The sequence below is a fragment of the Saccostrea cucullata genome, unplaced genomic scaffold (assembly GCF_032062105.1).
Source record: "Saccostrea cucullata isolate Sc308-1 unplaced genomic scaffold, CSIRO_AGI_Scuc_v1 ctg295, whole genome shotgun sequence".
Taxonomy (NCBI): Eukaryota; Metazoa; Mollusca; class Bivalvia; order Ostreida; family Ostreidae; genus Saccostrea; species Saccostrea cuccullata.
The window spans coordinates 286,246-301,974 of NW_026937303.1; the positions used below are offsets into that span (position 1 = coordinate 286,246).

Below are 15,729 nucleotides of genomic sequence, written 5' to 3' on the forward strand. Positions count from 1 at the left end.
ATAGTTATTTATATATTTAGTGTATAATTTAGCTAGACTTAATAAGTTGTAGGAAAAAAGTCCTTTATTATTGTTAATAATGTTTTTTGTGGTTGAAAGCTTAGATTGGAAAATAAAACTAGAGAAATTAGTGTATCATTTCTGAACTATGTAGAATATAATACGCAACCCAGTTGGATATGATGGCTTCGTAATATTAAAACCAAGAACTAGCAGTTTTATGTTTTAATGAAATAAAATAAGTCATATTATTTACACAGATTTAAATTTACAAACATATGTTGATATTATTATTAATTTTGAAATGAATAATACACATTTAGATACGACTGCACCGACTGCAAAATTTAGTGATATAACATTAATACAACATGTAAATGATGTTTAAATAATAAGAAATTGATTCACATGCAATGCTTGTTCTAGTTGTCTTTGCTGATGCATGTACCAGACTCTAGATTTGTAATCCATATCCATTCGTCTTATTTATCCTTTACATTATATAAATTTAGCAAATTTACAATTCAGTGATAAATCTATTTCACAGACCTTCTTTCACAGTCGCATTAAATTGACTTTGCAAAATTTATATTAGGGTAGAACTGAAAGAAGTAAGCTGATTCCATGTACCCCTCTCTTCACCAATAGCTATACACAAAAAGGTTTTGGACCTAGGTTTCTTTTTACATATAATGACTCTGATTATTTTGTTTAGCTTTACCATCATTGGAAAACTCAAACTTAACAATGACGACAAAAAGAAAGAACCTACATAAACTGTATAGAATGAAGGCAATATCTTATGGTGAAATATGGTCGTTTTCATTGGTTAGGTTTCTTTTGGTATACCGAGTATTTAGTCCAATATTTCCATGTGTCTTCAGATCAGTTCATTACTGAAATTCATACCTACTGATTCCATTTCTGTTAGGATTAAGCTTGGAATATTAGGGAGGATCTCACTAAATCTATGAATATTGCCTCTAAAATTATCCATTAAAGGAAAAAAGAAGGGAATTTTGATTATTTATTCATAAGTATTACAGGCTAAAATGACAATATTATCAGCTTTTTAACGAGGCTGGGGGGTGGCAGCCATTTTCAGACCATTTCGATCTCCTTTAAAAGAAGAGCTCCATATAAAGATATACAAAATGATCAAATTTTAAACCTAAAATGTATGAATTTTGGCAAAGAAAGCTGACGACTTAAGATACCATATATTAAAATATAAGTTAAATCTGGTGGTTAATTTGTGATTAATTTGTTGACCCCCCAGCCTCCTTAAAATTTATAATAGTAGTGACATTATGTTCATAATATTCTAAATTTTACCATTTATGCAAATATATCAAATATCTTATTTAAACAAAAATCATGTTTATTGATATTATGTAATTAATGGATAGTATTTCATCCTTCTAACATGATTTTTGGCGTTTTAAAATCGATTTTCGCTTTATTCTTCTTTTAGTCAATACTGATGTAATATATCGATCAAAAACAGAAGAAGTGTTATCAAGGTATTCCGATGTGTTCTGGTACTCTCCTTACCGTTACCAAATATTCATGTACATTGTATTTTAAAAATGCTCACTTCATTATGAAGATGATGATTTTACAGTGGGTATTGCATTTTATTTATATCCTATCCATAAGCATGACATTTGCATGGTTTGTTAAAAAAGAAACATCTTTGCAAAATAACTACAAGGAGTGCAAAAGTCTACACGTAGAAAGCCTCTTACAGTGTGCGAGTCTCTCTAAGGAAACTAAAAGTGTGACTTTCTTTTACGTTCCTTCTACAAAGTTTTGTCATTGGGATTGTACCATCATCTACTGTCCACTCTGCTCAGAAAACCTTACCAGTGAATGGAAACACTATGGTAGGTTGCTAAAACAATATCATTGCCATTGATGTTTAATGCTAGCAACATTCTAGTAAACTAAGGTAAGTTTGATCTATCATACTAAACGTCATAAAAAAAAGCACATAAATTACAATTAATGAAAAATTGAACTTTACAATATCCTAATTTTACGTTTAAATACTCTGAGTTGAAACAAAGATGATGGAGGTACTCATTGACTACATTCCAATATTCTGCTCCATGACATACCTGTCTTTTTTATTCCTACCAAACAGGGACTTAAGATATCATGATGCTTAAAATTTGATGCGGCCTCCAATTCGACATTAAGATATATCAACGATATATTTATAAAGAAAATAATTTTGTATATGTTTAAATGAAAGTGGAATTTGTGCAATTTTGATGAATAAATTTCATTTAAAAACTTTCAGAGATATACTCCAGAAGGAACGCTGCCTTTCGACAGTCGGCATATTCTTCGTCCACATTTCCTTATGACAGCGGCATTTATGCAGCACATTATGCTGTCGATGGGGAGATTCTAAACCGACAAAGTGCTTATCAGTGTACACTTACAAACTTTGAATCAAGGCCCTGGATTCAGATTCATTTAGGAGGACATTATCTCATCTCTTTTGTAAGGTTGTACAATAGGCAGGATGGAGAGGGTATGCGATCTTTTAAAATCTTTATATGATACTCAAAACTTGATCGTAGCACATGCTTATTGTATTTTTATTTTTTGCTACGCAAGAGCTTGATCTGGGTACTATGAAGTTTTTAGCGAGATACACTATACACACTGATAAGTTGACTTAATAAGGATTCAACAACTGTGTTAAAAATTAGCAATTATTAAATTCTATGGTAATTATAATGCTATAATAAGAAAATGCGATCTATCATTGGGTGGATGTTCGTGTTGATGGACGCGTTGGTTTCATTCAATGAATAACTCATAATGTGTAACAATTTTGGCCGTGTTTTATCAAAATGATGATTTAATCATATTCGAAGTAGAAAATCAAATGAACCCGGAGGGCGTGGTACTTCTCAGGGGCCTAAATCATCGTTTGACAAAAAAGTAAAAGAAACATATTTAATAGTTTACTTATACTATTCACTCATATTTAAATTAAACAATTCAGTTCCTTTCACTTTTTTCTTTTAGGATATCGCCTTCACGATGTAACATTGTGGGTGTTCCAGGATGACCATAATTTCACAACTTGTGGATTCTTTAAAGGGCCAGGGCTAACGAAGCAAGTGGTGGACATATTATGTGAAGATACTGTGCCTAGAAACATTGTTAGACTACAGATTACAGAGGGATCACATAATATTCTATGCTTGTGTGAGGTGGAAGTATATATTTTGTAATAAAGAAAATACCAGCAAAAACAACAATATTTTTTATTTATTGTTTAATACAAAATTCATATTTTATATGGAGAAATCCTCGACAAACACAAAATGGAAAAAAAAAAACTTTTAAGAATGTGAAGAACTCTTTATCGGTTTGGTTTTGACATTTTTTTTTTTTTGTATGCTACACGAAGAAAGAGATTTTTTCATTCAAGTAAATTATTGAGACTGCTTTTTAAAATGCAAAGTACTAGAGTTTTGTGAGGTGATACTGGCATGTTGAACATTTACTAAATATTTAGACTTAGCACTAGTATAAGTTACTGGTAGAAAATATTCAGACATTATACAAAACAAGACTTTCTGTATCTGAAAGCTTAGATCGGCCAATTAAAATTAGAAATTAAATAAATGAATTATTACTGAACAGCGCAGAGTTGTATTTCTTAGCTGGATAGGAAGACTTCGTATTATTGAAGATCAACATTAAACAGTGCGACATTTAACTCCGGACACGACATAGTCCGGACTTTTTACTACCATTTCTAATTGTCATGTACATAAAAATTTTATAGCACCTGGTGGGATTTCTTAGCAGTATCACATATTCTCATGTTGAACTCATAGACATCTCTACTTTAAAAGATATAAGTCCTAAATATCAGAATCCCATGGGAGAATGGTGGGATTTTCAGTCCCACCAACTATCCCACCACTCTCCCATAGGAGAAAAAATGTCAGATGGGAGAAAAAATCTCAGATGGGATTTTTCCTCCCATTAGGATTTTTTCTCCCACAAAATTGTTCAAATGAGATAAATCCCACGAATACTGACAAATGGGATATTTTCTCCCATGAATTGTCAAATATGGGATAAATCCCATAGAACATGATATATGGGACATTTACTCCCATAGATATTCAAATATGGGATAAATCCTATATGTAACTGATCAATGTTGCATCCAAATATTTTTAAGTAATTGATATTCATACGTATATTATCTGAAGTAAATACTTTTTTTGAAATTCATTAACAATCATCTCATTCAAACATTGCTTATTAGTTTTTAAAAAAATACAAGAGACCCAAGGGCCTTGAATCGCTTTTGACAAATTGTACAATCTATCACTTCTATTTGAAGCCTCTAACGCTAAGTATCCTATGACCCAAGATGCATCAACTAACAGAGTTTGAATATTCTAAGCCAAAAAGTACCCGAGATACTTAAATATAGCCATAAAATGTTAAGTAGGTCATCATGGCCAAAGTTTGATAATTCTAAGCCAATAAGTACCTGAGATATTCAAAAGTAGGTCATCATGACCTACTTTTTGGTCGACATTATCCGAAAACCCAAGATGCATCAACTGACAGAGTTTGAAGATTCTAAACCAAAGAGTACCCGAGATACTTAAATATAGCGATAAAATGTCACAAGTAAGTCACTATAACCTAGTTTTTGGACATTCTCTGAAAACCCATGATGCATCAACTGACAAAGTTTTGATGATTCTAAGCCAATAAGTTCCTGATATAGTAAAAAGTAGGTCACTGCTGTGACTTACTTTTAGGTCAACATTCTTCGAAAACCAAAAATACATCAACTGACAAAATTTAACAATTCCAGACAATGAAGTACCCAAGATACTTAATTATAGCCATAAAATGTCAGAAGTAGGTCACCATGACCTAGTTTTTGAACGACATTCTTTGAAAACCCAAGATGCATCAACTGACAAAGTTTGATAATTCTAAGCCAATAAGTACCTGACATATTCAAAAGTAGGTCACTGTGACCTACTTTGTGGTCGATATTCTCTGAAAACCGAAGATGCATCAACTGACAAAGTTTGAAGATTCTAAGCAAAAAAAGTACCTGAGATACTTAAATATAGCCATTAAATGTTGCAAGTAGGTCACTATGACCTAGTTTTTAAACGGCATTCTCTGAAAACCCAAGATGCATCACCTGACAAAGTTTGAAGATTCTAAGCCAAAAAGTATACGAGATACTTAGATATAGCCATTAAATGTCATAATTAGGTCACTATGACCTAGTTTTTGGACGACATTCTCTGAAAACCCATGATGCATCAACTGACAAAGTTTTGATGATTCTAAGCCAATAAGTACCTGATATAGTTAAAAATAGGTCACTGTGACCTACTTTTAGGTCAACATCCTTTGAAAACCCAAAATACACCAACTGACAAAGTTTAACAATTCCAGACAAGTAAGTACCCAAGATACTTAATTATAGCTATAAAATGTCAGAAGTAGGTCATCATGATCTAATTTTTGAATGACATTCTTTGAAAACCCAAGATGCATCAACTGACAAAGTTTGATATTTCTAAGCCTATAAGTACCTTAGATATTCAAAAGTAGGTCACTGTGACCTAGTTTTTGGTCGACATTCTCGTAAAACCTAAGTTGCATCAACTGACAAAGTTTGATGATTCTAAGTTAATAAATACCTAATATAGCCTAATTGGTCGAAATTCTCCGAAAACCCTAGATGCATCAACTGACAACGTTTGAGGACTTTAAGCAAATAAGTACCCAAGATTCTTAAATAGAGCCATAAATTGTGAAAAGTAGGTCACTGTGACATACTTTTTGGTCGACAATTTCTGAAGACCCAAGATGCATCAACTGACAGTTTCATGATCATAGGTCTAAAAGTATAAATAAATAAATAAATAAATAAATAAATAAATAAATAAATAAATAAATAAATAAATAAATAAATAAATAAATAAATAAATAAATAAATATATATATATAAGAGCACTAAAAAACCAACAACACTGTAATATCCTAAATGTCGGATCTACCAAGTAGATACAAGGTCACGGATGGAAATTATAAATCACTGAAAATGACCAACGACACGAACAATAAAAATTGTCAAATTTTTGGGACGCCCCGTCCCTTCCTCAGGACAAAAAAAAGTTAAAAAGTCATAAGAACAAAGGAAAAAGAGAAACAAAAACAACTAGCACTACTACTAAACACTATATACTTACAAACTTAGTTACATGTTGAATTGGAAAATTTTGAGAACACTATTAAAGAAAGAAATCCGGCCCGCAATGAAATACGTCCGGTCTATCGGGTATACTCGGGTGAAGTGCGATTTACATAATTGAACGAATTAATTATGCTAATTAATTACGACAATAGTAAATCGTACATTGTTTCATTCTCTCAAAATGGCGTAACTGTACTTGATAAAGAATAATCAAAGAAAAATAATACAGCAGGGATATTTTAACATATGAATTATGATCTGTTATAAATTTTGAAATATTTTAGGACTTATTATCGGGAAAAAATAATTAACAAGGGCGTAAGCAATACATAGTTATGTGGGTTGTTCGAAAGTTGGTGAAGCAAATTAACTGTAGAGTTTACACTAAATTGAGAGAATAATCTTGTTTAGTATCATCACGAATTGGGTCTAGTTTACGTTCATTCTGGTGAAGTCATTCAGTTTGTTAATACCATTAGGGCGGAATGACTCTAATCTGTGCATCCAGAACTTTTCTTTGCTTTTTCTCTGAGCATCTGTCCATCTTGGGTTATGGTCAATCACCACTACTGTCATGTCCTCCCATTTGTGATCCTCAAGGTTGAAATATTCCCCAACGGGTTCATTGAGTTTTTTGGTCCTAATGGTCGAACGGTGGTTATTGACTCCCCTGCGGAGATCTCCTGTTTCACCAATATACTGTTTGGAGCAAACTTTGCAACTGTTGAGATAAATGCAGTTGTCAGTATGACAGGACAAATTCCCTAGTATTTTGTAGCTGCGGCCTGTAACAGGGCTGTTAAAACTGTCTGCGTCAGTGCTGTGCTTACAAAGAAGACATCTGTCAGAGCAAGTTTAAAGCCCCCGTTAGGTAATGGGTTGTCCAGTCTGGTTCTTACTACCATGTCCTTTAGGTTCCTTGGGCGTCTGTATGCAGCCAATGGGGGTTCCTTAAAGACATCTGCCATTCGTTTGTTTGAATGGAGAATTGGTAGGTTCTTTTGAAGGATACCGCTAAGGTTCTTAAAGACGGGATGGTATGTGGTTACCAGAGGGACCCTGCCGCTATTGTCTTTCTCCTTGTAGGCGTAATAGGTTTTCCCTGTCATGTCCCGCCATCTCTTCAATAGCTGTTTGTACGGTGCGGGCATTGTAGCCTCTTTTGCATAAGCGGGACTTAAGAAGACCACTTTGCTCCTGATATAAGGTAGGGGACGAACAGATGCGTCGAATTCTGGTGGCTAGACCCTTAGGCACTCCCTTGAAAGTGTGTGGGGGATGACAGCTAGTGGGCATAAGATATAGGTGGGAGTCTGTGGGTTTGGTGTGGAGACTGAATTCGATTTCACCATCAATCAGGGTAGATGTAGTATCTAGGAATACGTTTTTCGAATTAGATACGTCTACTGTAAATTTTATCGACTGATAAAAGGTGTTGGTAAACGTAATGAATGCCTCGAGGCTCTCGCGACATTCCACCCACTTCATCTCTATATCGTCAATGAAACGCAACCAGCTATGAGGCCTAAATGGTGCTTGAAGTAACAAGTTGCGTTCCAATCTGCCCATGAAGACATTGGCATAAGACGGTGGCATTTTCGTACCCATAGCAGTGCCATTAACCTGCAGGTAATGTTCTCCATTAAACATGAAGTTGTTGAACTTGAGGACATGTTCAAGGAGCTTGGCAAGGGACTCGGTAGAAGGAATTTGTATGGATCTACTATCCCAGACTTCTCAACAGGCTTCGATACCCTCATCGTGCGGAATATTGGTGTACAAAGATGTGACGTCCATAGTCATGAGGAGGGTATGATCTGGGAGGCCAGTAGAGGGCGTCTTGTTAATGTAGTCCGTGGTGTCCTTGAGATAGGATGGCAAATTCTCTACGTGTGGACGGAGATGTAAATCAATGAATTCAGAAATTTTCTCCGTGGGGTGTCCAATTGCGCTAACTATGGTGCGACCTGGCATGCCTTCTTTGTGTATTTTAGGAAGCAGATAGAATTGTCCTGGTCTACAGTCAATAGGATTTAAGGTCTCATAGACGTTGATACCAATCTCATTTTTCTCAAACATATCGTCAAGAGTTTTGGTAATGGCGGTGGAGAATTCTTTAGTAGGGTCAGAGTCCAGTTTCTTATAGAAACGTTCGTCTGAGAGTTGTCTTTGGGCCTCCGCCATGTAAGTCTCTTTATCCAGTACTACAACTGTAGAGCCTTTGTCTGCTGTCTTGATTACAATGTCATCCCCATTTTTTAATGATTGTAAGGCGGATCTCTCTTCCTTACTCAAATTGTCGGGAGTCTTGTCTGGCATTGAAAGGAGCTTCTCTATGTCTGACTCAACGGCGTCAATATACGACTCAAGCGCGCCGCACTTGCCCGGTGCAGGTTCCCAGTCACTCTTGGGCTTATAGAGTTTGTGTTCCTCTAGATCGTGTAAATCTGGCTTGGAAGAGTCGTATGAATTTACTTCGGAGTCTTTTCTAGAGAAGTGCTCCTTCAAACGAAGTCTCCGGAAGAATGCTCGGGTGTCCTCTCTGACTTGTTTTTCGTCGACCTCATGTGGCGTGGGGCAGAAATTTAGCCCCTTGGAAAGAAGTGAGGTCTCCGATTCGGAGAGAGGAGCACTAGATGTATTGAGCACTGGGCAGACGTCAGGAGTTTTGTATGGGTCCGTCCCTCGAGATTGTCTTAATGCGTTTGAAGCGTCTCGAGCGGGGTTTACGTATTTTGTTAACTCTGACCTCTGACCAGTTGTTCCTAGACTGTGGAACACTGTCGCGGAGAAATTTCTTTTTTTGAGTCTTGTTGACTTTATTTGTTAGGGCCCTATTATAGATGTCTATAATATTATGGGCTTCATCAAGATCGGCCTGGGACATGATATCGTTGAGGGATGATTCTAAGGACTTGATCTCACTCTTCAATTGTCCTAACTTGTGGATATCCCAAGAAAGACAGAGTGACATCATTTGTTTAGAATATCTCCTTGTAATAACGTCCCAGCGTTCCTGAAAGCGTTTGGAGATTGGTCCTATGTTACGTGTAACATTTATCTGAAAGCCTTTCGGTATAATGTCACACTCTAAGTAGGTCTGTAAATTGGAGACCCGGTGTTCAGTTTTTATTGATTTTTGGTGCTCTTTCTTTAGAAGTTTGAATGTTGGGTTATCTTTAATAGACATATTTGAAAGGAAATTGAAATTGCCAAAATGATAAGACTACTTTTAAGTTTTTAGTCGTATGAAGTCGAAAGATTCAACGAACGATGGTTCTGTATTCTAACGTATTTCGTAGATAATTCGTGCAAGAATTCAAAAAATTTGAAAAACAAATGGTACATGAGTAAAACTCGAAAGGGAAGAGTGGAAAGAACTAATTTGAAAAGGTTGGAAAGAAAATAAATAGTAAAAAACGTCAAATGATGAAAGACATAACCAAAAATAAATGATAAGAACAGAAAATATAGACAAAGAAATGATGGATATACGGGTGGATCTGTGAAGATACAGTTGGCGAAAAAGGATATAAAGAGCACTAAAAAACCAACAACACTGTATATCCTAAATGTCGGATCTACCAAGTAGATACAAGGTCACGGATGGAAATTTATATAAAGCACTGAAAATGACCAACGACACTCCTTTCAATGCCAGACAAGACTCCCGACAATTTGAGTAAGGAAGAGAGATCCGCCTTACAATCATTAAAAAATGGGGATGACATTGTAATCAAGACAGCAGACAAAGGCTCTACAGTTGTAGTACTGGATAAAGAGACTTACATGGCGGAGGCCCAAAGACAACTCTCAGACGAACGTTTCTATAAGAAACTGGACTCTGACCCTACTAAAGAATTCTCCACCGCCATTACCAAAACTCTTGACGATATGTTTGAGAAAAATGAGATTGGTATCAACGTCTATGAGACCTTAAATCCTATTGACTGTAGACCAGGACAATTCTATCTGCTTCCTAAAATACACAAAGAAGGCATGCCAGGTCGCACCATAGTTAGCGCAATTGGACACCCCACGGAGAAAATTTCTGAATTCATTGATTTACATCTCCGTCCACACGTAGAGAATTTGCCATCCTATCTCAAGGACACCACGGACTACATTAACAAGACGCCCTCTACTGGCCTCCCAGATCATACCCTCCTCATGACTATGGACGTCACATCTTTGTACACCAATATTCCGCACGATGAGGGTATCGAAGCCTGTAGAGAAGTCTGGGATAGTAGATCCATACAAATTCCTTCTACCGAGTCTCTTGCCAAGCTCCTTGAACATGTCCTCAAGTTCAACAACTTCATGTTTAATGGAGAACATTACCTGCAGGTTAATGGCACTGCTATGGGTACGAAAATGCCACCGTCTTATGCCAATGTCTTCATGGGCAGATTGGAACGCAACTTGTTACTTAAAGCACCATCTAGGCCCCATAGCTGGTTGCGTTTCATTGACGATATAGAGATGAAGTGGGTGGAATGTCGCGAGAGCCTCGAGGCATTCATTACGTTTACCAACACCTTTTATCAGTCGATAAAATTTACAGTAGACGTATCTAATTCGAAAAACGTATTCCTAGATACTACATCTACCCTGATTGATAGTGAAATCGAATTCAGTCTCCACACCAAACCCACAGACTCCCACCTATATCTTATGCCCACTAGCTGTCATCCCCCACACACTTTCAAGGGAGTGCCTAAGGGTCTAGCCACCAGAATTCGACGCATCTGTTCGTCCCCTACCTTATATCAGGAGAGTCAATAACCACCGTTCGACCATTAGGACCAAAAAACTCAATGAACCCGTTGGGGAACATTTCAACCTTGAGGGTCACAAATGGGAGGACATGACAGTAGTGGTGATTGACCATAACCCAAGATGGACAGATACTCAGAGAAAAAGCAAAGAAAATTTCTGGATGCACAGATTAAAGTCATTTCGCCCTAATGGTATTAACAAACTGAATGATTTCACCAGAATAAACGTAAACTAGACCCAATTCCTGATGATACTAAACAAGACTATTCTCTCAATTTAGTGTAAACTCTACAGTTTATTTGCGTCACCAACTTTCGAACAACCCACATAACTATGTATTACTTACGCCTTTGTTAATTATTTTTTTCCGATAATAAGTCCTAAAATATTTCAAAATTTATAACAGATATACAATTTACACTAAATTGAGAGAATAATCTTGTTTAGTATCATCAGGAATCGGGTCTAGTTTACGTTCATTCTGGTGAAGTCATTCAGTTTGTTAATACCATTAGGGCGGAATGACTTCAATCTGTGCATCCAGAACTTTTATTGTTCGTGTCGTATATATATATATATATATATATATATATATATATATATATATATAGAAAGCACAAAGAAATTCACTTTTACATGGATATATACTCTACCTTATAGCAGTGCAGGAACATAGATATAGGCAAGTTAAAAAACTTGCTTTATATATATATCATTGAGAATATGAGATACAGTTATTTGGACATTAGTTTTAACAGAGGATTGTTACCAATACATGTTGTATGAAATTAATTATTATTTATAAATATATATATATATATATATATATGCCCTTTAAATAACATTAAATCAAATGAAATGTCTGCAAAATTCAAAAAGTAGGTCACTGTAAAATTCTGTCTGATCGATCTTTCGAAGAAGATTTTTTAGCAACCTGGTACTTTTGGTTCATTTATCATTTGATCATCTCCCATTCTTTAAGGATGACAACCCTTAAGTTTTTGTATAATGATTGACAATGATTAGCCAAAGGGCTCTGCATACATATTGTATGAATTTATTTTTAAACTTCACCATGGTGGGAGATTTTTAAAGCAGGATAAATACGACTCTCCCACCATGGTGAAGTTTAATAATAAATTCATACAATATGTATGAAAAAAATTTAATTGGACCAAATTAGGAGCATTTCATAATTAGCATGTGTCGCAGATTAAAGAAACCGCCTTGCTTGTGTTGATTGAACAGTACATTGTTTAAATTCCTAATAATAGAAGCACGGTTGATTTAAAATGCTAAGCCCACTAGAGTATTTATGAAAAAAAAATCTAAAAAACCAAAAAAAAAAACAACCTGAGATTTGAGATTTTTTCTCCCATCTGACATTTTTTCTCCCATGGGAGAATGGTGGGATAACTGGTGGGACTGAAAATCCCACCATTCTCCCATGGGATTCTGATACGACTATGTCATGTCCGGAGTTAAATGTCGCACTGTTATTATCAATGCAGTTTTCCATTACGTCACAACCTATGATGACCTGCGCTCAAGGTAAATAGTACACGCCTCTTAACCACAAGCTTTACGACTGGAAGTTTCTTCTAATCCCTGATTGGTACCTCGTGCAAAAGACTTTTTCCGTGTCAATTTTGATAATATGATTTGGCCAATCACACAATTGTTTACGCTGGATACATCTGTCGAAAAAGTTTGCAGACAAACAGGCAGATAGACAGAAAGACAGACAGACAGGACAACAACAATATACGCCCCGGATCAATCGATCCTGGCGCATAAATCATATCATTTACACGACTTCAAATTGATACATGTATTTTGAGATTATAATTAATTCTGAGAAGATAAAACCGAACCAATCGTTGAATAAATTATAATTAGATAATAACGCTGACCCAAATCTTAAAGGGACATGGACGCAGTAAATCAACAAAATGATGTTACGGTATAAAAAATAGTATACTACAGGATATTGAACTCATGTTGCAATCAATCATAAGTGGATTTTAAAAGTTTCAACGATATTTTACATTTACCTTATTTTATATGGTAAATAATTAACAATAAGTTAATCGAGATACTTTTTAATGTATATATATCAATAAAAATTATTTAAAGGGTCATAATATGTAGAGCCAGGAAGGTACAAAAAGAGAGATATCACCGATCGAAAAAAATTAAAATTTACTTTTTTTGTGTTTTCAAAACTCAAAACATTTATTTGACAAATTTGCATTCTTTGTGAGATTAAATAGATCGTTAAAAGATACCGTTAAAGATAACATCAAATACTCAAGAAAATAAAAGAAGTAAATGCAAATTAACGTTAATGGTAAAAAATCAATATTATTACAGCGATCGGTTTTATCGGATTAAAGAATAGAACATTACCCTCAAAGAAGGCTTATTTTTCGTATATTGTTAAGTGTTTTTTTTTCTTTTATTTAAATTTTTCATGAGAAAGAAGGTCTGTATGTTATTGTCGAGGATTATTCCTCTGATTTATACCTTAACTTTTGTGATAAACTCAACCATCTGAGCTCTATTTAATTCGATTGACACTTGCCCTGTATTTTCTTTGTTTCTAACATTGTTTGAAGTCTGAATCAAAATAATGAAAATTACGATTTTGAAATGTTTATTAAATATCATTTATTTAATGACATTGAGTTTTTCTTTCCAATGGTTTGTTCAGAAGGAAACCTCTGTGCAATACAACTACACGGATTGTAAGAGTCTACACGTAGAAAGTCTGTTACAATGTGCAAGTCTCTCTAAGGAAAGTAAAAGTGTGACCTTCTTTCATGTTCCTTCTACAAAGTTTTGTCACTGGGATTGTACCATCATCTACTGTCCGTTCTGGTCAGAAAAACTTACCAGCGAATGAAAACACTATGGTAGGTTGATTGGGAAGTTTCTTTCTTTTTTTTATTTTTTGACTTTTCAACATTTTATTCAACTACATTCCCTATGAAATATTATCGTCCAACATATTGAAAACTGTATTTTCAATAAAATGTAACTTGTAAATATATTTATCCTGTCGTTTGAAGTTTCTTAGTTAATTAATGCAAATATCAAATTCAGGATTTTAGAAATTCAATTAATGAAAAAAATGCCAAATTGTATCATGCTATCATGAATTTTTATATCTTTGTAAGTTTTACTGTTTAACAATTCTTAATAAGACAATGCTGTCGATTTTGCAGAATATCGATCAAAAGAATAGAAGGATGGTCAAGTTAGGAAGTGATCGTTACGCAGAAGTCTTTCCTTCATTTTCTTAAAAACAATATTAAGAATAAAATAATGGATGAAACTCAAATTTGATCAATTTAAGAATCAATTATTAAATATTTTCTTAATCTATCGGTAAAAAGAGCAAATACTTGAAGCAATATGAGCTGCATTCTTGAAAATATTTTGCTGTTAAAATGTGTTATTGTATGTAACTTAACCTTTATGGCCAATTAGACTAAAATAAAGCAGATGAAAGACTTCTGTAAACAATCCAATATACAGTTTTATATAAGAAATCATTATTGTACAGGACGACAATAATGTAATTTTGATTCAATCGAAGCTTATAAATAGTTCTACCATCGCCAATACGAACAAAAAGAGTTTACTAACGTTATTTTTTTCTGTCATTGAAATAGTTATCTACAGTTTTGCAACAAAAAATTCCAACATCAAAGTTGCAGCTCATATTACTTTGAGAAAAGAAATAATTTGGGAGACATATGAAATATTGTGGGAAAAAAAATGCTTAGAATTTTGCTCTTTCCAAGGTCTTTTTTTTCAATAAAAATATACATGCATTGGTTTTAAAAATAATCTAATGTATGACTAGTTTTCATACCAACTAATCACTTCAATTGAATTATGTAAAATCATATGTTAACGAAGTTAAAACTTTTTCAGAAATACAGTCAGTTAGAAACGCTGCACTGGGACAATTTGCACATTCATCGTCCACATTTCCTTATGACAGTCATTCGTTTCGAGCAGGTTGGGCCGTAGATGGAAAGGTTGCCAACTTAAGTTCACATCAGTGTTTTATTTCATACTACGAGGAAAATCCTTGGATTCAAATTCACCTAGGAGGAAATTATTTTGTTTCATTTATAAGGGTACACAATCGACAGGATGGATTCGGTATGAAACACTAGAAAAGTTAATGAAATATGGAGAAAATGAACAGTGTTCAAGCTCTAATAGTTAACAATTGTAATTCAAACAAACGCCACAAATAACAAATAAATAAGTGGCACGTACATTGATGAATACTCCATTAAGTAAATATGTAGATAGGGAAAAGTCCTCATTGCTTTAAACCATGAAAACATGTAAATTTCTGTGTTCATTACCTTACTTTAAACATGCGTACAAAATTAATCAAATTTTCAGAAAAAATCCACCATTTTAATTCCCTTCCAGGAGAGCGCCTTCACGACCTAACATTTTGGGTGTTTCAAGGTGCCTACAATTTTACAGCTTGTGGATTCTTCAAGGGACCCGGATTAACGAAACAAGTGGTTGAGATATTATGTGAAGATACCTTGCCTAGAAACATTGTTAGACTGCAGATAACGTATGGATCTTATAACAGTCTTGCCTTATGTGAGGTTGAAGTCCATATCTCTGCATGA

The 15,729-nt window shown here is 34.6% G+C and overlaps 2 protein-coding genes across 2 annotated transcripts; both read left to right on the plus strand.

Annotated features, from left to right (window-relative positions):
- Positions 1–1,660: 1,660 nt before the first annotated feature.
- On the plus strand, positions 1,661–3,336 carry LOC134247839 (uncharacterized). The gene is made up of 3 exons (XM_062730244.1): positions 1,661–1,886; positions 2,306–2,542; positions 3,046–3,336. Exons 1-3 carry the CDS (start codon positions 1,661–1,663, stop codon positions 3,252–3,254), a joined length of 672 nt encoding a protein of 223 aa, XP_062586228.1. The 3' UTR covers positions 3,255–3,336.
- A 6,595-nt stretch (positions 3,337–9,931) lies between these two features.
- LOC134247840 (uncharacterized) lies at positions 9,932–15,729 on the plus strand. The gene is made up of 5 exons (XM_062730245.1): positions 9,932–10,193; positions 10,365–10,579; positions 13,773–13,956; positions 15,002–15,235; positions 15,518–15,729. The coding sequence occupies exons 1-5, from the start codon at positions 9,932–9,934 to the stop codon at positions 15,727–15,729; spliced, it is 1,107 nt and encodes a 368-aa protein (XP_062586229.1).